The 23,158-nt window shown below is 46.4% G+C and overlaps 1 protein-coding gene across 1 annotated transcript in view; it reads right to left on the bottom strand.

Annotated features, from left to right (window-relative positions):
• GLTP (glycolipid transfer protein) overlaps positions 1–23,158 on the bottom strand; it is a 110,750-nt gene that overhangs the window by 17,318 nt on the left and 70,274 nt on the right. Inside the window, exons 2-3 of the mRNA XM_063913230.1 lie at positions 19,245–19,303; positions 17,634–17,767 (exon numbers count right to left, since the gene is read on the bottom strand). Coding sequence (XP_063769300.1) covers positions 17,634–17,767; positions 19,245–19,303 — 193 coding nt within the window. The remainder of the gene's footprint in view (positions 1–17,633; positions 17,768–19,244; positions 19,304–23,158) is intronic.

The following is a 23,158-nucleotide window of genomic DNA, read 5'->3' as shown; positions in this document are numbered from 1 at the left end:
ACTCACAAAATTATGATTGGAGGTAATACTACATATAATAAAAATATTGCACACCCCAAGGGCATGCAAGGGTTAAGAGGGCATAGCCCTTTGCGGCCGGTGTGAAGAGCACCCATAGGGCGCGATGAATCACCTAGTAACAATATATAATAATGCCTCCATTATAACAGGAATATATAGTGTAGTAGTGTCCCTGGTATAATAGAAATATATAGTAGTGTCCACATTACAATAGAAATAATAAGATTTTAATTACCTACCGGTAAATCCTTTTCTTGTAGTCCCGTAGAGGATCCTGGGGTCCATTTTAGTACCATGGGGTATAGACGGTTCCGCAGGAACCTTCGGCACTTTAAGACTTTTCAACAGTGTGAACTGGCTCCTTCCTTTATGCCACTCCTCCAGACCTCAGTATAGGAACTGTGCCCGAGGAGACGGACAACTTAGAGAGAAGAATTTACATTAAACTAGTGGAGAGATTCACACCAGCTCACACCATACAGAACATGCCGCCTAACATGGCTTTCAACATTAACTCCATGGTAATGTGCATGCATAACGCAACAGCAACAGCTGTGATCATCTTAACACATGAGAACCTGTGTAAAAAGATAAAACGTAATTCTGCAGGAAAAATTAACACTGGGCGGGAGCGCCCAGCATCCTCTACGGACTACGAGACAAGGATTTACCCGGTAGGTTATTAAAATCCTATTTTCTCTTACATCCTAGAGGATGCTGTGGGGGGTCCATTTTAGTACCATGGGGATGTACCAAAGCTCCCAGTACGGGCGGGAAAGTGCTAATGTTCCTGTAGAACTGACTGACCAAAACTGAAAGTCGTCAGCAGCCAAGTGTCAAACCTGTAAAACTTAGCAAACGTGTTTGCCCCCTGACCAAGTAGCTGCTCGGCAAATTTGCAACTGCCGAGACACCCCGGGGCAGCCGCCCAGGAAGAACCCCACTTTCCTTGTAGAGTGGGCCTTTACCCAACTCAGTAACGGCAATCCTGCCGTGGAATAAGTGTGCTGGAATGGTACCTTCCGATCCAGCGCGCATATAGTCTGCCTAGAAGCAGGACCCTCAATCTTGTTGGGGTCATAGAGGACAAAACAAAGATTCTTCATGGGGGCATGGGAAAATGAATACATGTAGGATAACAATCCCTTTGAAGCAAACCTGGTGGTCCTGGTCCAGATATATAGACGACGTGTTTTTTATCTGGAAGGGTGGTTGGGAGCTTTTGGAAGAGTTTTTTATGTACTTGAAATCTAATAGTGTCAATATTAATTTCTCATTTGAGAAAGTATGCAGACTACTAATTTTTAGATGTAACTATATACATAGAGGAGAGTAGGATTTTAACCAAAGGATACTCTAAATCTACTGATTCCCAAGCGTATCTAAGAAATGAGAGTTGCCACCATCCTCACCATCCTGACTGGTTAAGGAATATCCCTGGGGGTCAATTAAGACGTCTAAGGAGGAACTGCACTAACGCTGATGTATATGATGAACAGGCAACAACAATGCGAGAAAATTTCATCTGGGTATTCAAAAGAAAAAATTGATAGGGATTTAAAAATAGTGAAGGATATCCCACGAGAATCTCTTTTAAAAATTTCAGGAAAAAAGGACACCAGCAATAATTTTGAATGGTCTTTTATTACAGATTTTAATTGTAATTATAGAGAAGTAGAGAAAATTTTACAACGACATTGGAAAATCTTACAAAGAGACCCCATCGTGGGGAGCTTATTACCGGCCAGACCCAAATGCATATACAGAAGAGCACCGAACATTAGCAATAGGCTGGTAAGAAGTGCTTTGCCACCCACTAAGTCTATCCCCACCATCAAATCAAAAGATTTTTTTAGTTGCGGAACCTGTATTGGTTGCCGCAATATCCGTGGAGACGGAAAGAACAAAACCACAGAGGTGATGATTAATAATCATAAATATGAGATCAGAGACTTTGTGACGTGCAATACGAAAAACGTTATATATGCCATTGAATGTGGGTGCGTCCTTTTTTTATGTAGGCCGAACGTCCAGACCCCTCAAAGTTCGGATTGGAGAACATTTGAGGAACATCGGGGGGGGGGTCTGGACACCCACGCGTTGTCAGATCACTTAAAGAAAAAACCATAACAAATACACATCAGAGATCAGAAGATTCTTAGGTCTCCGTGCAGTGAAAGGTCATTGAAGGAGGAAGGATCTGGCAACCCAGTTAGCGCAAGCGGAGATGTGAACCATCTTCGACTTAGGGACATTAAAACCAGGAGGTCTAAATATGGACTTCGAACTTAAATGGTTTCTCTGAAGTGCACTTTAAGACATCCCATTCACACATTCTGTACATCTCGGTTTTGCACTTCTGTTTATATGCATGGGTCACTTTAAAATATTGTGGTTTGATTTAAAAAAAACCTGTTGTTTGTTTTTAAAAATTGTGGTTTGATATTAATGATGTGTGTCTACTATTTGTATTCTTGTGAAAAAAACCTTTTAATACTTTTATCTACACGATTGGTTTTCCCTATATGCACGTGTCACTTTAAAAAAATTGTGATGTTGTATGAATTACTTGTATTGATTGCTATGTCTCTTTTCCGGAGGTCAAATATTGGAAATATGGCTTGATATGGACATTTGCATACTATGAAATCAACAAATATGAATGAATGATTGTGGGAGCTATATAAACGTTGCCACGGTTACCCACCGGAAATGACGTATCGGCATACAGGAGAAACAGGAAGCCGGAGGGACGAGCGGAGCAGGGATTCATGGGACTTGTAGTCTAATTTGTGTATAGGAATCAGCTGCGCTCGCCTGCCTGAGGATTGGTTTGAGCCAATTTAAAAAGGACAGCAGGATAGGGTTGGAAATCTACAGATGTGGATAAATCCACAGGGAACCAGCGCTCAAACCCTATTTGTAGTGGTGAATGATACGGTTATAAAGTGAAACTAAAATCAATAATGAAAAAGCAGGTAATATACTTAAGGTTGTTTATTCTAAGATGCTGAGATACTTTCTTTCCCAACAGGTATAAATTCGGTTTAAAAGTCAATCAGTGATTGGGGCACGCTCCTGGTTTGAGCTTAAATTCTGAAGTGCAAGGTTCAATTGAAAGAACAAATGCTGTAATCTTTGTAAAGTCGCAAAAAAGAAAAAGAAAAAAAGAAAAAGAAAAAAAGAAAAAGAAAAATGCCACAAAAAAATAATAATGATGATAATATGTACTAAAGTCCAAACGGTTTACAAGTCTATACAGACTGCGGCGTCCCGCTAATCTGTGCTCTGAAGTGAAGGATTCTCTTGTGAAGTGATGAACAGTTGACAGCGGTAGTGTATGCTTTGGTTAGAGTGGAGAATAAGGACCCTGGACTGGCGCTATTCCTCCTGCAGCACGTCCCACAGTAGAGCGCCCGAATCAGGCCCGCTCTGTGGGGCCGCTGACCTGGGGTGTGCGCCTGTCACAGAGGCGAAGTGGACCCGGCCGGAGCTCTCCGAGCGGCTGGCCGCGCCTCTCCTCCTCCTACAGGGACTTACCTTCTCCCTTCCCCTCCGCCTTCCACTCTCCGCTGTCTCGGGCTTCTTCCGTCGCCTGGCAACCGGTTGCTTCCGGACCTCCGGATCACGTGACCGGATGGTTTGCGGAAAGGATTAGCAGTACTGTCCTTCTTTGTAGTGAATATTCGTCCTCAGTCCAATGTAGTATAGATGGGTAGCTCCAACGCGTTTCGACCTGTTAGGGTCTTCCTCTGGGAGTTATTCCGTTTGGATAACACACCTTGAAAAAGACCTGATTTGGCGGGTTGAAACGCGTTGGTGGACGTGCGGGGAGACGGGAGCGGCGAGCTTGATTGATGATTGCAGGGGAGACATCTAGACGTATGGTCTGCTGAACCCGGGCAATCTAAATGACTCATGCGCTATTAGGATTGTTTTTTTTTTTTTTTTTTTTTTAACAGTCCTGCACCCAGCCAGTAATTGTTCATTTTGCAGCTCCCTAAGGATCCCCCACTTATTTATTACTATATGCACTTGCACTTTTGTATTCAAATGTGTTAAAGTTGGAATTGTTATTTCTGTTTTTTTAATTAATTAAAAACTGTGCTTCACTATATGGAATATTTCTCTTTATGATTCCTTTATATATACACATGAGGAATAAATCCACATATGCACACGTGGAAGAGAAAAAAAGTGGTGAATGTATACAGTTTATTTGATTTTCATCACACTCTCTAAGCGCTGATTGTCCATTTCTGTCACTCTTTTGTATCTATTCTCTATGTGGTGGAGGTTGAGAGTACCCTCCTAGACAGAATACTGACTGATTTGCTGCTAGTAAAAAGCGCATCCATCCCCTCTTTTCCTCCATCTTTGTGGTTAAACAAAGATCTGTTTTCCTTATCCAAGCCATTCTTGCAACATATGTCCAAGGACTTTTGAAACGGCTGAGGTGTCAGAAGCCACTGGCACCACCACAGGTTGGTTGATATGTAAATAAGACACAACCTTTGGAAGAAAATGCTGACGCGTCCGCAGTTCAGCTCTATCTTCATGAAAAATCAAATAAGGACTCTTGTGTGACAGAGCCCCTAATTCAGACACTCGTCTGCCGGAGGCCAAGGCCAACAGCATGACCACTTTCCAAGTGAGAAACTTCAACTCTGCCTCTTGTAGAGGCTCAAACCAGTCCGATTTAAGGAACTGCAACACCACATTAAGATCCCATGGCGCCGCAGGAGGCACAAAGAGAGGTTGGATGCGCAGAACCCCCTTTACGAACGTCTGGACCTCAGGAAGGGAAGCCCAACTGTTTCTGAAAGAAAATGGACAAGGCTGAAATTTGGACCTTGATAGACCCTAATCTCAAGCCAGCATCCACACCCGCCTGTAGAAATAGGAGAAGACGCCCTAATTTAAACTCCACCGCAGGAGACTTCTTGGATTCACACAAGATACATATTTTCTCCAAATACGATGGTAATGTTTGGACGTTACTCCTTTCCTGGCCAGAATAAGTGTGGGAATGACTTCATTGGGAATACCCTTACAGGCTAGGATCTGGCGCTCAACAGCCATGCCGTCAAACGCAGCCGAGGTAAGTCTTGATAAACAAACGGCCCCTGCTGAAGCAGGTCCTCGCGAAGAGGAAGAGGCTGAGGATCTTCCAGTAATAACTCCTGAAGATCTGGATACCAAGCCCTCCTTGGCCAGTCTGGAGCAATGAGAATTTCTCGAACCCTTGTTCTTCTGATGATCTTGAGAACTTTTGGTATTAGTGGAAGTGGAGGGAACAGATACACCGACTGAAACACCCACTGGGTCACTAGTGCATCCACTGCTATTGCTTGTGGGTCTCTTGACTTGGAACAATATTTCTGAAGCTTCTTGTTGAGACGTGATGCCATCATATCTACTTGAGGAACGCCCCAACGATCTGCTATCTCTGCAAAGACTTCTGGGTGGAGGCCCCATTCTCCTGGATGGAGATCGTGTCTACTGAGGAAGTCTGCTTCTCAGTTGTCCACTCCCGGAATGAAAATTGCCGACAGAGCTTTTCAATGTCTTTCTGCCAAGAGGAGTATCTTTGTCACCTCTGCCATTGCCGCTCTGCTTTTTGTTCCGCCCTGGCGGTTTATGTAAGCTACTGCCGTTACATTGTCTGACTGGATCTGTATGGGACGACCTTGAAGAAGGTGTGCCGCTTGATGAAGGCTGTTGTACACAGCTCTCAATTCCAGAATGTTTATGTGAAGGAGTACTTCTTGACTTGACCATCGTCCTTGGAAGCTTTCCCCTTGCGTGACTGCTGCCCAACCTCGGAGGCTTGCATCTGTGGTCACCAGGATCCAAGTCTGAATCCCGAACCTGCGTCTCTCCAGGAGATGAGAACTTTGATGCCACCACAAGAGTGAAATACTGGCGTTTGTTGACAGGATTATCCTCTGGTACATGTGTAGGTGCGATCCGGACCACTTGTCCATTAGGTCCGATTGGAACGGCCACATTGTAAAGCTTCGTAGGCCGCTACCATCTTCCCTAGCAGGCGGATGCACTGATGAATCGAAATACGTGCTGGTTTTAAAACTTCTCCAGAGCCTTTTCCACCGGTAGGAATATTTTCTGTGCTTCCGTGTCCAATATCATTCCCAGAAATAACCTCCTTGTGGGTTCCAATTGTGATTTTGGAAGGTTTATTATCCAACCGTGCTGTTGAAGCACAGTCAGGGAAAGTGCAATGTTCTGCACTAATTTCTCCCTGGATCTCGCTTTTATGAGGAGATCGTCAAAGTATGGGATGACTGACTCCTTTCTTGCAAAGAAGAACCGTCATCTCCGCCATCACCTTGGTGAATATTCTCAGAGCCGTGGAGAGCCCGAAAGGCAATGTTTGGAACTGGTAGTGGCAGTCCTGCACCGCAAACCTCAGGTATGCCTGATGCAGCGGGTAGATGGGAACATGTAAATAAGCATCTTTGATGTCCATCGATACCAGAAATTCCTTTTCCTCCAAGCTGGAGATCACCGCTCTCAGGGATTCCATCTTGAATTTGAACTTTTTCAAATAAAGGTTCAGAGTCTTTAGGTTTAAAATCTGTCTGACCGAGCCATCCGGTTTCGGCACTACAACAGGCTTGAATAAAACCTTTTCCTGTTGTGACACAGGAACTAAGGAAATGACGTTGTCTTGACATAATTTCTGTATTGCGTTCAGCACTTTTGCTCTGTCCTGAACATAAGCTGGCAAGGTTGATTTGAAAAATCGGCATGGGGGAAGGTCCTGAAATTCCAATTTGTTCCCTTGGGATACTATCTGCAATACCCAAGGATCCAGATCTGAGTGAACCCAGACCTGGCTGAAAGACAGTAGACGTGCCCCCACCCGATCGTACTCCAGCAGGGGAGCCCCAGCGTCATGCTGAGGTTTTAGCAGAAGTAGCTGTTGACTTCTGCTCCTGCGAGCCTGATGGTGTTGTAGATTTTTTACCTCTTACTGCGAAGAAGGGGGTACCCTTTGCCTTTTTGGACTTGTTGTGCCGAAAGGATTGCATCGTATGAGAATGAAATCCTTTCCTAGGTGGAGCAGCTGCGGAAGGCAGAAATGCTGACTTGCCTGATGTAGTTGTTAAAATCATGACATCCAGCTTGTCTCCAAAGAGGGCTTCTCCATTGTAAGGAAGCGCCTTATTCTTTTTTGATTCCGCATCACATTCCATTGGCGGATCCACAGCGCCCTGCGGGCTGAAATCGCACTGGCGGAGGATCTTGAACTCAACAACCCAATATTCTTCATAGCGTCAACTTAGTAACCTGCAGCATCTTTGATATGGCCGAGAGTTAGGACTATTTCATCCCTGTCAACTGTGTCTATGTTAACAAGCAAGTTGTCAGACCATTTTTCCACAGCGTTACCTACCCACGCACAATGGTGGGCCTGAGCACTGCTCCGTTAGCTGTATATATGGATTTTAGGGTTGTTTCTAATTTACGGTCAGCTGGATCTTTTAAGGAGGCTGAACCAGGGGCAGGCAAAACTATTTTCTTAGACAGCCGAGAAACTGAGGTGTCCATCATTGGGGGTGTCTCCCATTTGTGCCTGTCTTCCTCAGGGAAAGGGTACGCTACACGTATCCTTCTGGGAAGGGTACATTTCTTCTCTGGGTTAGTCCAGGATCTTCAAATAACGCATTCAAATTCTTTGAAGGAGGAAAAGTCACAACCTGCTTTTTATTTAATTTAAATTAATCCTTTTCCTCAGGGACCAGTGTTGTTTCAGGAAACTCCAACACTTCCTTTATAGAAACTATCATACATTGTATGCTTTTGGCTAATTTGGGGTCTACCCCTCTCAAATCCCCAGTGTTGACGTCAGAGTCGGAATCTGTGTCTGTGTCCCCTTGCATTATCTGGGCCAGAGACCTTTTCTGGGAACTGGATGGGACCCGAGTGGATGATATGGAGGGGTCAGTAAACAGTGCATCCTCCACAGACTGCCTCCAATATTTAGTATGTTGTTCAGACTCAGAAAATTTCTTTGCAAGCATTGACATTCTTTTGCAACATTCTCACCCACTCCGGCTCCTTCTGAGAGGGAAGGGCCACCACATTACCCTCCTGTGTATCTAAAATTGGTGCTTCCTGGGAAGAACCCTCCCCAATGTCTGACATGTTACACCCCCTTCCCCCCATTACACAGGGGAGCTATTGGGGACAGACCTACACTAAAGTCAGTCAGAGACACACAGAGGGATCTGCCAGTCCACACACTGCGCCTTATTTTGAATTGTGGAAATATTACCCACTTACAGCGCATATACCAATAACAGGCCCACAGACCTAATTATAATGAACACTCTCTGCCCCTTCTATAACACTCTGTACTTGTATCAGCGTTGTCATGAGGAGAAACAGCGTTCAAGAGCTTCACACTGGAGTTTCTGCAGGAGAAAATGGCACCCAGTGAGTGTTCTGGCAAGTTTGAGAAGCCCCGCCCTTCAGCCTCAGCAATGTATTATTTACACTGGCTGGAGATGGCACATCAGTAGCTGTACATGTATGTACCCTTTTTGCCAGTGAGAATAAGGTTTTAAAACATGCCCTCAGAGCGTGCCCGCCCCGCGCTCTGCACCCTTGTGCTGAGAGACATGGCGCGCACTGCGCGTGTACCTGTATGCCGCCAACGATGACCGGAGGATCCCCTCTCTGCAGGACTCCGGTAATATACTCACCAGCCTTCTGACTTCTGGTTCTGTTAGGGAGTGGCAGCAGTGCTGTGGGAGTGAATGCTGGCCAGGCTTGGGCTGTGTTCAGTACCCTTCAGGAGCTAATGGTGTCCTGTCAGCGGAAACAGAACCATTAACTAATTGAGAAGTTGGTTCCTACTTACCTCCCTAAGTCCCACGAAGCAGGGAAGATGTTGCCAGCAGCTTCACTGTAAAATAAAAAACCTAAGAAAGTCTTTTTCCAGCAAAGCTCTGTAGAGCTCCACTAGTGTGCATCCAGTCTCCTGGGCACATTTTCTAAACTGAGGTCTGGAGGAGGGGTATAGAGGGAGGAGCCAGGTCACACTGTTGAAAAGTCTTAAAGTGCAGAAGGCTCCTGCGGAACAGTCTATACCCCATGATACTAAAATGGACCCCAGCATCCTCTAGGATGTAAGAGAAATGTAGTAATGCCCCATAATAAGAGACATATATAGTAGTGTCCACATTATATTAGAAATGAATGCTCCCAGCAAGAGACACTGCAGGAAAGTGCAATCAGGCTCCTCTCTTCACGCCAGCCACAGCCGCTAGAGGTGGAAGTGTGATGTGGCGTCATGACATCACCGTTGCGCTCCCAGAAACCCTGACAAACTGGGAGGCACTATCATTCTGCCAAGCACCATGGTCTTCTTACTTTGTGGCGCATTATAATTGTGGTAATGGTGGTCACGGGTGCAAAGTGTGTGGCAGGTGGTACTGAGTACCCACTGCCATATTCTTAAGGGTACTCCGTACCCGAGTGTACCCGCATACTTGCACCACTGGGTTTGGTTTATATTATAGGAGTCTCCCTCTAGGCTCCCCAGATTTTTTGCTTTCATTAAATTTCGGCTCCTGGACAGAGTTCATGTTAAATATTTCTTAGGAGCATTCTGCATTTTCAAGTGCTTACATTTTTCAGGTAGGGTACTGCATCTGCACATGAGCCGACTGTGCTGCTCCAGTAAGGATGTCCAATTTGTACCATTCATTTTGTAAACGCTGTTGGGCATAGTCTCTGATGTCAAAAGGTCACCTATGAGACCATGCCCACCAGCTATCAAAGATCCACTATTGCCTACATTACCAGTGGTATAATGACATAATTTAGACTGTGCCATAATGCTATTACTGCTTGGACATCCTTGCTGGAGTACAGCAGCCTGCTCACTTTATGCTCCGTACTGACCCAGCACCCCTACCAATATGGGACACGAGTTAATCTCGCCGCCCAAGGAGGAGACCTATTAGCGCAGCCATGTAAGTTAGTATCAGAGTTTCCCTACTGGTAATATACTAAATGACTTTTCCTATTGGCAAATTGCAAGTTGTGCTGTTATCCATTTAGGACTGCTGGAGACTCCTAATATAGTGGATAATAATAATAATATTTGCATTACTGATGTACTGATCTCCGATGTACTACGATGGTGATAAATATATGTTTTAGTGTACATTTTATGGAATAAAACTTCTACGTTTTCTCCTAAAGAGCTCATATTGTGTAGTTCCTTGCATGAACACCCATAGAGACACCCAGCGCTGCCTATATTACTTTAATTGTGGTCTTTTGTTTAATTTAGAGTCTGGCTATTAGTAATTGCAGGACGGAATTTGTTTATCAAATTAATTTTACTGGCAAACTACTCATCAGAACCTTAAAGGATTTTTATTGTTAAAGAGTTAGACCTGGCTAATTTGCAACAAAACAGTGTAGAAGGCATAGGCTGTCTATATTTCCTGGCATCTACCAAACATTCCCTTTACGATCATTGCAATAACTCACCAACTTCCTTCTGGGGAAAAAAATAAATAAATAGGTTTTTAATTACCTACCGGTAAATCCTTTTCTCGTAGTCTGTAGAGGATACTGGGAAACCATTTAGTAGCATGGGGTATAGACTGGTCCACTAGGAGTCATGGGCACTTTAAGAATTTGATAGTGTGCGCTGGCTTCTCCCTCTATGCCCCTCCTACCAGGCTCAGTCTAGGAAACTGTGCACGAGGAGACGGACATACTCAGAGGAGGAAAGATAAGGAAAGTGGTGAGATTACGAAACAGTACACACAAAACAAGAGGAAAGCCATGCTAACCAAACTTGAACCAGGAACAGCAACAACTGAACAAACCAGAATACTTAAACCAAGTAACAGTGCAGGAAGAACAAAGCACCAGGCGGGCGCCCAGTATCCCCTACGGACTATGAGAAAAGGATTTACCGGTAGGTAATTAAAATCCTATTTTCTCTTATGTCCTAGGGGATACTGGGAATCCATTTAGTACCATGAGGAAAGACCAAAGCTCCCAAACCGGGTGGGAGTGCTGAGGTTCCTGCAGAACTGATTGACCAAACTGAAGGTCCTCAGAGGCCAAAGTATTGAACTTGTAAAACTTTGCAAACGTGTTCGAACCTGACCAAATAGCTGCTCGGCAGAGCTGTAAAGCCGTGACACCCGGGCAGCTGCCAAAGTAGAACTCACCGACCTAGTAGAGTGGGCCTGTACAGATTTTGGAACCGGCAAGCCTGCCGTGGAATAAGCATGCTGGATAGTGAGCCTGATCCAGCGTGCAATTGACTGCTTTGAAGCAGGACAACCAATTTTATTGGGATCATACAGAACGAACAGCGAGTCAGATTTCGTGTGACAAGCTGTCCTCTTTACATACACCTTCAAAGCCCTCACAACATCCAAAGACTTTGAAGTAGCAGAGGTGTCCGTAACAACACGAACCACAATAGGTTGTTGATGTGAAACGCATACACCACCTTAGGAAGAAATTGCTGATGAGTTCAAAGTTCAGCTCTGTCCTCATGGAAAATTAGGTAGGCGCTCCTGTGAGACAATGCCCCTAGCTCAGACACACGTTTTGCTGAAGCCAAGGCCAACAGTGTGACTGTCTTCCACGTAAGGTACTTTGTTGGTCATTCAGAGTTGTTCGATCATTGCCGTTTTTCGCAACGGAGCGATTAGGTAGAAAATGCGCATGGTACGCAGCAAAACTTAGTAGATTTACACAAGCTCGAGCGACATTTTTTCAACGCTCGAGTGATCGTAGTGTGATTGACAGGAAGTGGGTGTTTCTGGGCGGCAAAATGGCGTTTTCAGGGAGTGTGCTAGAAAAACGCAGACGTGCCAGGTAAAAACGCAGGAGTGGCTGGAGAAACGGGGGAGTGGCTGGCCGAACGCAGGGCGTGTTTGTGACGTCAAACCAGGAACTAAACGGACCGAGGTGATCGCAATCTAGGAGTAGGTCTGGAGCTACTCAGAAACTGCAAGGAATTATTTAGTAGCAGTTCTGCTAACCTTTCGTTCGCTATTCTGCTAAGCTAAGATACACTCCCAGTGGGCAGCGGCCTAGCGTGTGCAATGCTGCTAAAAGCAGCTAGCGAGCAACTCTGATTGACCACCTTTATGTCAACCTCCTGTAATGGTTCAAACCAGTCCGACTGGAGGAACTGCCGCACTAAATTGAGATCCCAAGGTGCCGTGGGAGGCACAAAGGGAGGTTGGATGTGCATAACACCTTTCAAGAACGTCTGGACCTCAGGGAGACAAGCCAATTGTTTCTGAAAGAAAATAGACAAGGCCGAAATCTGTACTTTTATGGAACCTAGAAGTAGGCCCACATCCACTCCCGACTGCAGAAAAAGCAGGAAACGTCCCAGATGAATTCCACCGCAGAATATTGTCTGCTCTCACACCAAGAGACATATTTCTTGCAAATACGGTGGTAATGTTTAGACGTTACCCCCTTCCTAGCTTGGATCATAGTCGGGATGACCTTGTCAGGAATCCCTCTCCTGGCTAGAATCAGCCGTTCAACTTCCATGCCGTTAAACGTAGCTGCGGTAAGTCTTGATAGATGAACGGGCCCTGTTGCATAAGATCCTCGCGAAGAGGTAGAGGCCACGGATCTTCGAGCAGCATCTTGAGAAGATCCGCATACCAGGCCCTTCGTGGCCAGTCCGGAGCAATGAGGATTGCTTGAATCTTTTCCCTTTTTATTCTTTTTAGAATTCTTGGGATCAGCGGAAGTGGAGGAAACACGTACACCAGCTGGTGGACCCACGGAGTTGTCAGAGCATATACCACCACTGCTTGTGGGTCCCTCGATCTGGAACAATACCGCTTGAGCTTCTTGTTGAGTCGAGAGGCCATCATGTTGATTTGTGGATATCCTTACCGACGTGTCAACCACCGGAACACCTCCGGGTGAACGCCCCACTCCACCGGCTGCAGGTCTTGTCTGCTGAGGAAGTCTGCTTCCCAGTTGTCTACTCCTGGAATGAAGACCGCTGACAACGCCACGCCGTGTTTTTCCGCCCAGAGGAGAATTCTAGACACCTCTGACATTGCGGCTCTGCTTTTTATGTACGCACTGCCGTCACATTGTCCGACTGGACCTGAATGGCCTGATTATGAAGAGATGAGGCCTGCAGAAAGGCATTTTATATAGACCTGAGTTCCAGGATGTTTACCGGAAGGACAACTTCCTGACTTCACCATCTTCCCTGAAACTGCACCCCCTGGGTGACTGCGCCCCAACCTCTGAGGCTTGCGTCTGTGGTTAGCAGAGTCCAATTCTGAATCCCAAACCTCCAACCCTCGACTAGGTGAGAAGTCTATAGCCACCACAGGAGGGAGATCCAGGCTTTTGGCAACAGACGGATCCTCTGGTGCATGTGACGATGCGATCCGGACCATTTGTCCAACAGATCCTGCTGGAAGGGCCTCGCATGAAACCTTCCGTACTGAATCGCCTTGTAAGAGGCCACCATTTTCTACAGAAGGCGAATGCACAGATGCACCAAGATTCAGGTTGGCTTCAGGACAGCCCGGTACCATTGACTGGATTATCATTGCCTTTTCCAAGGGAAGGAACACTTTGAGACTCTGTGTCCAGTATCATTCCCAGGAAAGGAAGCCTCTGTGTTGGTTCTAGGTGAGATTTTGGTAGGTTCAGAATCCACCTGTGATCCAGGAGTAGTCTGGTTGAGAGGCCAATGCTGTCCAACAGCAGCTCCCTGGACGGTGCCTTTATCAGAAGATCGTCCAGATACGGAATTATGTTCACTCCTAGTTTGCGGAGTAGAAACATCATCTCTGCCATAACTTTGGTGAACACCCTCGGTGCAGTGGAGACCAAATGGCAGGGCCTGGAACAGGTAGTGACAGTCCTGCAGTGCAAACCGTAGATAAGCCTGATAAGGCGGCCAGATCGGAATGTGAAGGTACGCACATTACCGTACCCCCAGTTCATATTATGTAACATATAATGCCCTCCTGTTCATTTTATACATTACATTGAGCAGGTCCAGGGCCATAGCTAGATATACTGTAGACCCCAAGGCAAAAGTAAGTGCCTCTATGCATCACCCAATGGGGTAAAATGTATAAAACGCAAGTACCTTTGACATGGAAGGTGGCCCCTCTCAGCTCTGGGCCCATAGTAGCTGCACTCCCTGCACCTATGGTAGCTACACCCTGTATATAACACGTAACTGTGACAGGGAAGACCCGAGATCACCGCTCTCGGAGACTCCATCTTGAATTTGAACACTCGTAAGTACGGGTTCAACGACTTGAGGTTCAGAATCGGTCTTGCCAAACTGTCCAGTTTCGGTACTACAAACAAGTTGGATTAGTACCCCTTGTTTTGCAGATGAGGTGGACCTGGAACAATGACCTGAGTCTGTACCAGTTTTTGAATGGCGTCCTGTAAATTTATACTTGCCTCTTGTGAAACTGGTAAGCCTGATTTGAAGAATATGTGAGGTGGAAGCTCCTGGAACTCTAGTCTGTAGCCCTGGGAAATAAGATCTATGACCCAGGGATCCTGGCACGATCTTGTCCAGATGTGACTGAAGAATTTTAGCCAAGCTCCCACCTGCCAGTCTTCCAGGCATCGTGGTCCAGTCATGCTGAAGGTTTTGAGGAAGCAGAGCTTTAGCCCTGTTCCTGTGAACCGGCAGTCGCTGGTTTGCGTGGTTTAACTCTAGTGCCTCTGTTGGCTGTAGAAGAACCTCTGGGTTTGCCCCTAAACTTGGCAGTCCGAAAGGACTGTAAATTGGGACCCGAGATGGCCTTCTTAGCTGGAGGAGCTGCAAAAGGAAAGTATGTGGACTTACCCGCAGTAGCTTTGGCGATGCATTTGTCTAGTTCATCTCCAAATAAGGCCTCGAATGTGAAAGGTAGGCCTTCCACACCTTTTCTGGAGTCCACATCCGCCGTCCACTGGCGTAGCCATAGACCCCTGCATGCAGAAACTGCCATAGCTGTAGTGCGTGCATTAAGCAAGCCTATTTCTTTTATAGCTTCCACCATAAAATTTGCAGAGTCCTGTATATGCTGTAGGAACAAGATAACCTCCTCCCGAGGCAAGGTGTCTAAACTTTCAATCTGGTTACCCGACCATTTGGCAATGGCTCTAGTAATCCACCCACATGCTATAGTGGGTCTCTGGGCCACCCCAACATCTGTATACAAGTATTTGAGCGTAGTCTCAATTTTTACTATCAGTCACGTCTTTTAGGGAGGCTGCACCCGGGACAGGCAATACGTTTTTCTTGAAAGCCTGGATACTGATGCATCCACTATCGGTGGATTGCCCCATTTTTCCCTATCCTCAGGAGGAAAAGGAAAGGATGATAACAACCGTTCAGGGATATGAAATTTCCTATCAGGACTAACCCACGGTTTTTCAAACAGAGTATTAAGTTCCTTTGACACAGGAAAAGTGGCTGAGGATTTCTTTTTTATATTAAAATAAGATTCCTCACTCTCCTCTGTCACCTTATCAGGGATATTTAGAACTTCTCTGATAGCTTCTATGAGAGCCTCTATTCCCTGCGACAGAGTACCCTCCCCCACCTCTGAGTCCACCTCACCCTCCTCCATTTCGGACCCCTCATCATCAGTGTCACACTGCATGATATGGGCCAAAGTGCATTTTTGCGGACAAATGGCAGAGGATTGAGATGCTGGTTTGGGTACGGAGTCTCTTTTCATAAACTCAGTCATAGATTGTCTTAAGTATTGCATCTCTTTCTCGGTCTGGGATAACTTAGTAGAGATTGTGGAAATCATTCCCCTAATGGAGTCCAGCCATGCTGGTTCTGCCCCACTAGCCTGGGAAGGGACACTACATTGAGTACACACTACTGAACCCCCTGGGGAAGAGGAACACTGTGCCTTACATGCCTGACATACTGTATAGTGAAAGCGCACGCACACACACACACGCACGCACACACACACACACACACACACACACACACACACACACAGGAAAAGGTTAAATGAACAATTAACCCACAAAAGAGTCCTTTCAGGGAGACACAGAGGGAGTATGAAACCAGCACACGGTGCCCTTAACGCTAATGCCAAGCTTAGCCGGGTCGTAGACTAAGTACCTAGATTATGAATTTAATACACCAATAAGCGTCCCCCCCTGCGATGACCCCCTGGTACCGCTGAAGTAATCTGGAGTCTCTCCGGAGGAGCTGTGCGTCCCTGTCAGTCAGCGTCTGTGTCAGCTGAAGAGAGAAAATGGCGCTGGCGAGCTGCTGGATCCGCTCATAGTGAAGCCCCGCCCCTTCAATGGTGCGCAGTATTCCCGCTCTTTTTTATACTGGCTGTATGTGTCTAAGTGAAAAAAATAGAGGCAGGCTCCTTTTATGGCTTTGTTGCCAGTCTGGGTACTGTGTCCGCTGTTCAGAGTCTGTGTCTTACACAGCGGGAGAGACGCAGTCCGCCCCGTTTAGAAGCCGTGCGTCCCCGTACCCTCATGCCGCCATAATGGCTGGATACCCGCTAGCCGGGACGCCAGCTTAGTACTCGCCACTCTTCTGTCTTTTGGCTCTGTTAGGGGTGGCGGGGTGCTGCGGGAATGTACGCTCACCGTGGTGGGGCTTGCGAATAGTTCCTCAGGAGCCAGTGTCCTGTCATCAGGGAACGGGACCATTAACCCTGAGAGAGGTTGGGCCATTTACCCCCCCCCCCCCCCCCCATCCCCCTAAGTCCCATGAAGCAGGCAGGCTGGTGCCATTCAGTCCTGCTTGAAACAACAGACACAGAAAATAAATGCAGAAAACTCTTCAGGAGCTTCCACAGACGTGACCGGCTCCTCTGGACACATTTTCTAAACCGAGTCTGGTAGGAGGGGTATAGAGGGAGGAGCCAGCGCACACTATCAATTTCTTAAAGTGCCCATGGCTGCTAGTGGACCCGTCTATACCCCATGGTACTAAATGGATTCCCAGTATCCACTAGGACGTAAGAGAAAAAAATAGAAATCTTAAAACTAGATATTATTTTTGACTATATTACAATCAAAAACATTAAGGATAAAACTTTTTGGATGGCTTGGTTCCTCTGTTTTTGGTTAGGAATGTTGAAAAGTATGAGTCCAGGGGGGCCCACACCACATACCCTACACCCATTTTTCTCAATATTTACCCTCCGGAATCCTGCGTCGGCGGCAGCAGCAGCACTGCACAGCAGCAGCACTGCAAAAACCACTGGGAAAATGGCACGGTGGCCATTTTCCCTGCATTTCACGCATGCACAGTAGAAAAATCACAGGGAAAATGGCCAACACATATGCACACTACTCTAGGACAGCGCTAGGATCTCCTAGTGACCCTAGTGCTCAGAGTCTACTGCTCTGCAGGGTAAAAAGGATGGGGCCCAGACGGAGACTGAACACAGACCCCCTCCCCTTTTGATGCGCCCCTGGTGTGTGTGTAGTCCGTTTAACCACTGAAGTGCTATGTGCAAGATAAAGTACTGAGTACACCATGAGACAGTGGTGATTTCTCTTACCCATGCATGATAGTATAACCAATTATTCCTGTATCTCACCTCTTTAACCACATCAGAGCCAAAGTTGCGCCAACCTTTGGCCATTGCGGTCCGTGCATTTCCTTTTCACCTTCCAGAATCTGCTGCAAGGTTTTAAACTTGGTGGGATTTGTTTCATACACTGTACGGATTTTCTGAAAGCCGCAAAATAAAAATAAATAAAAAGGTTTGTCAAAAAATAGCCTGTGTTCTTATTACCAAGAGCTATTGTGGACATAGCACATCTACTAATTATGGCATGTATTCTAACTATTCACCTAAATGAAACGTTGTTAAATCCATTTTGGTAGTGCATGTTTGGTAGCTATTTTTTCCAGGGACAGAGCATGCAGGAGTACTTTATTAAGAGAATCCAGACAAGAAGCATTGATGGGGAGATGGCCTCTTTAGTGAATCAAGATGTAAGGAATTACATTATACAAAGAAATGCTATGTGCTGCCGCAACCACAGTTAGTTCTCAGTAGTGATTACAAACCTCGGCAGTTAAAAACAAAAACATAGGACCATAGCAAAGCCCGAGATATTGAGTACTGAGTTTTACTATTCATTATGGTACACATTTAGTGTAGCAAAAGGTTTTTCGGTAAGAACATGAGCAAAATGCTAATGATAATGCAAATTACTAGTGCTTTGTACTGCTGCAGAAACTCAGGGGTAAATTTACTAAGATGGGAGTTCTATTTAAGATGGGATGTTGCCCATAGCAACCAATCAGATTCTACTTCTCATTTATCTAGCACTTTCTAGAACAGGCATGTCCAAACTGCGGCCCTCCAGCTGTTGTGAAACGACATATCCCAGCATGCCCTGACAGTTTTGCTGTCAGAGAACGCTTAAGCTGTGTCAGGGTGTGCGGGGATGTGTAGTTTCTCAACAGCTGGAGGGCCGCAGTTTGGACATGCCTGTCCTAGAAGATAATACCTGGAATCTGACTGGTTGCTATGGGCAACATCCCATCTTAAATATACCTTCCATCTTAGTAAATTTACCCCTCCTACCCATTATAATCTAGGTAGATTCCTGGCTTCTTTCACATACAAGGCAAACTCTTATGCTACACAGACAGACCTCTACTCTATGAGAAGACAGTATAGAGAAAAAAAAAAGTGACAAGATACTTCTATCAAGTTCTACAGGGGATAATGTATTGTAGCGGCATGGATCGTGTCACTAAACCACTTCCTGCTTCACCTCATTACAGAGGTGAAGTAGGAAGCAACTATGACAATATGTATGATCATCTTGTGTGCTGGAGCGCTCCCGCTCCCCCCCCCCCTCCGGCAATCCCATTCTGAGCACACAGCACATCAGTTTAGTGCTGAGTCTCCCTGCCCGACTGGCTACAACGAACATGTGCCTGATCTCACTTGCAGCCCAGAGCTGGCACCTGCCACAGCCAGGGACAGAGATGTCCCTGCTGTGGAGATAGGGCATCACAGTTGCAGGTGGCGATGCCCCATCTCCACAGATATCTGGATCTGAAGTGAGAGCCATATAGTAACAGCATGACAATTCCACAAGTCGGATTACAATGGAGATCTTTAAAGCTTCTGAATAGATTAAGGAGTTTAAAGAATACTTCATTAAAATAATAGCATTTTAAAAATTACCGTAATGTTCCCTGTTATATCAGCTTTGATTGGGGAAAATATAGCAGGTCCAAGACAGTCTGAAAAACACAAAGAAACTGAATAATTACCAATTATATAAACAAACACACACTAAAAAAAAAAAAAAAAAAAATTATATATATCTATAGCTATCTATCTATCAACATATGTCTATGGTCTGTATCCAAATAGCAGCAGTAATTTACTGCAGCTAATGGATTCGGCCGCGGCTATTCAATTAGCCCCGATACATGGCAGTTATCGGGGATTATGCTCCAGTGCCTCAGGCAACCGAAGCATAAAATAAGAATTTACTTACCGATAATTCTATTTCTCGTAGTCCGTAGTGGATGCTGGGGACTCCGTCAGGACCATGGGGTTTAGCGGCTCCGCAGGAGACAGGGCACAAAAGTAAAAGCTTTAGGATCAGGTGGTGTGCACTGGCTCCTCCCCCTATGACCCTCCTCCAAGCCTCAGTTAGGATACTGTGCCCGGACGAGCGTACACAATAAGGAAGGATTTTGAATCCCGGGTAAGACTCATACCAGCCACACCAATCACACTGTACAACCTGTGATCTGAACCCAGTTAACAGCATGCTAACAGCGGAGCATCTGAAAAGATGGCTCACAACAATAATAACCCGATTTTTGTAACAATAACTATGTACAAGTATTGCAGACAATCCGCACTTGGGATGGGCGCCCAGCATCCACTACGGACTACGAGAAATAGAATTATCGGTAAGTAAATTCTTATTTTCTCTGACGTCCTAAGTGGATGCTGGGGACTCCGTCAGGACCATGGGGATTATACCAAAGCTCCCAAACGGGCGGGAGAGTGCGGATGACTCTGCAGCACCGAATGAGAGAACTCCAGGTCCTCCTCAGTCAGGGTGTGCCCCTGACCAAGTATCAGCTCGGCAAAGTTGTAAAGCCGAGACCCCTCGGGCAGCCGCCCAAGATGAGCCCACCTTCCTTGTGGAATGGGCATTTACATATTTTGGCTGTGGCAGGCCTGCCACAGAATGTGCAAGCTGAATTGTACTACACATCCAACTAGCAATCGTCTGCTTAGAAGCAAGAGCACCCAGTTTGTTGGGTGCATACAGGATAACAGCAAGTCAGTTTTCCTGACTCCAGCCGTCCTGGAAACTATTTTTTCAGGGCCCTGACAACATCTAGCAACTTGGAGTCCTCCAAGTCCCTAGTAGCCGCAGGTACCACAATAAGCTGGTTCGGGTGAAACACTGACACCACCTTAGGGAGAAACTGGGGATGAGTCCGCAGCTCTGCCCTGTCCGAATGGACAATCAGATATGGGCTTTTTTGAGACAAACGCCGCCAATTCTGACACTCGCCTGGCCGAGGCCAGGGCCAACAGCATGGTCACTTTCACTGTGAGATATTTCAAATCCACAGATTTGAGCGGTTTAAACCAATGTGATTTTAGGAATCCCAGAACTACGTTGAGATCCCACAGTGCCACTGGAGGCACAAAAGGGGGTTGTATATGCAGTACTCCCTTGACAAACTTATGGACTTCAGGAACTGAAGCCAATTCTTTCTGGAAGAAAATCGACAGGGCCGAAATTTGAACCTTAATGGACCCCAATTTGAGGCCCATAGACACTCCTGTTTGCAGGAAATGCAGGAAACGACCGAGTTGAAATTTCTTCATGGGGCCTTCCTGGCCTCACACCACGCAACATATTTTCGCCACATGTGGTGATAATGTTGTGCGGTCACCTCCTTCCTGGCTTTGACCAGGGTAGGAATGACCTCTTCCGGAATGCCTTTTTCCCTTAGGATCCGGCGTTCAACCGCCATGCCGTCAAACGCAGCCGCGGTAAGTCTTGGAACAGACATGGTACTTGCTGAAGCAAGCCCCTTCTTAGCGGCAGAGGCCATGAGTCCTCTGTGAGCATCTCTTGAAGTTCTGGGTACCAAGTCCTTCTTGGCCAATCCGGAGCCACGAGTATAGTTCTTACTCCTCTACGTCTTATAATTCTCAATACCTTGGGTATGAGAAGCAGAGGAGGGAAGACATACACCGACTGGTACACCCACGGTGTTACCAGAACGTCCACAGCTATTGCCTGAGGGTCTTTTGACCTGGCGCAATACTTGTCCAGTTTTTTGTTCAGGCGGGACGCCATCATGTCCACCTTTGGTCTTTTCCAACGGTTCACAATCATGTGGAAGACTTCCCGATGAAGTCCCCACTCTCCCGGGTGGAGGTTGTGCCTGCTGAGGAAGTCTGCTTCCCAGTTGTCCACTCCCGGAATGAACACTGCTGACAGTGCTATCACATGATTTTCCGCCCAGCGAAAAATCCTTGCAGTTTCTGCCATTGCCCTCCTGCTTCTTGTGCCGCCCTGTCTGTTTACGTGGGCGACTGCCGTGATGTTGTCCCACTGGATCAATACCGGCTGACCTTGAAGCAGAGGTCTTGCTAAGCTTAGAGCATTGTAAATTGCCCTTAGCTCCAGTATATTTATGTGGAGAAAAATCTCCAGACTTGATCACACTCCCTGGAAATTTTTTGTGTGACTGCTCCCCAGCCTCTCAGGCTGGCCTCCGTGGTCACCAGCATCCAATCCTGAATGCCGAATCTGCGGCCCTCTAGAAGATGAGCACTCTGTAACCACCACAGGAGAGACACCCTTGTCCTTGGAGATAGGGTTATCCGCTGATGCATCTGAAAATGCGATCCGGACCATTTGTCCAGCAGATCCCACTGAAAAGTTCTTGCGTGGAATCTGCCGAATGGAATCGCTTCGTAATAAGCCACCATTTTTCCCAGGACTCTTGTGCAATGATGCACTGACACTTTTCCTGGTTTTAGGAGGTTCTTGACTAGCTCGGATAACTCCCTGGCTTTCTCCTCCGGGAGAAACACCTTTTTCTGGACTGTGTCCAGAACCATCCCTAGGAACAGCAGACGTGTCGTCGGAAACGGCTGCGATTTTGGATATTTAGAATCCACCCGTGCTGTCGTAGAACTACTTGAGATAGTGCTACTCCGACTTCCAACTGTTCTCTGGACCTTGCCCTTATCAGGAGATCGTCCAAGTAAGGGATAATTAAGACGCCTTTTCTTTGAAGAAGAATCATCATTTCGGCCATTACTTTGGTAAAGACCCGGGGTGCCGTGGACAATCCAAACGGCAGCGTCTGAAACTGATAGTGACAGTTCCGTACCACGAACCTGAGGTACCCTTGGTGAGAAGGGCAATTTGGGACATGGAGGTAAGCATCCTTGATGTCCAGGGACACCATATAGTCCCCTTCTTCCTGGTTCGCTATCACTGCTCTGAGTGACTCCATCTTGATTTGAACCCTTGTATGTAAGTGTTCAAAGATTTCCCATTTAGAATAGGTCTCACCGAGCCGTCTGGCTTCAGTACCACAATATAGTGTGGAATAATACCCTTTTCCTTGTTGTAGGAGGGGTACTTTGAATATCACCTGCTGGGAATACAGCTTGTGAATTGTTTCCAATACTGCCTCCCTGTCGGAGGAAGACGTTGGTAAAGCAGACATCAGGAGCCTGCGAGGGGGAGACGTCTCGAATCTCCAGTCTGTATCCCTGGGATACTACTTGTAGGATCCAGGGGTCCACTTGCGAGTGAGCCCACTACGCGCTGAAACTCTTGAGACGACCCCCCACCGCACTTGAGTCCGCTTGTACGGCCCCAGCGTCATGCTGAGGACTTGGCAGAAGCTGTGGAGGGCTTCTGTTCCTGGGAATGGGCTGCCTGCTGCAGTCTTCTTCCCTTTCCTCTATCCCTGGGCAGATATGACTGGCCTTTTGCCCGCTTGCCCTTATGGGGACGAAAGGACTGAGGCTGAAAAGACGGTGTCTTTTTCTGCTGAGATGTGATTTGGGGTAAAAAAGGTGGATTTTCCAGC

Source organism: Pseudophryne corroboree, chromosome 1 (assembly GCF_028390025.1).
Source record: "Pseudophryne corroboree isolate aPseCor3 chromosome 1, aPseCor3.hap2, whole genome shotgun sequence".
Lineage (NCBI taxonomy): Eukaryota > Metazoa > Chordata > Amphibia > Anura > Myobatrachidae > Pseudophryne > Pseudophryne corroboree.
Note: the sequence above shows the minus strand (reverse complement) of the source record. Positions and strands in the feature narration are given on the sequence as shown.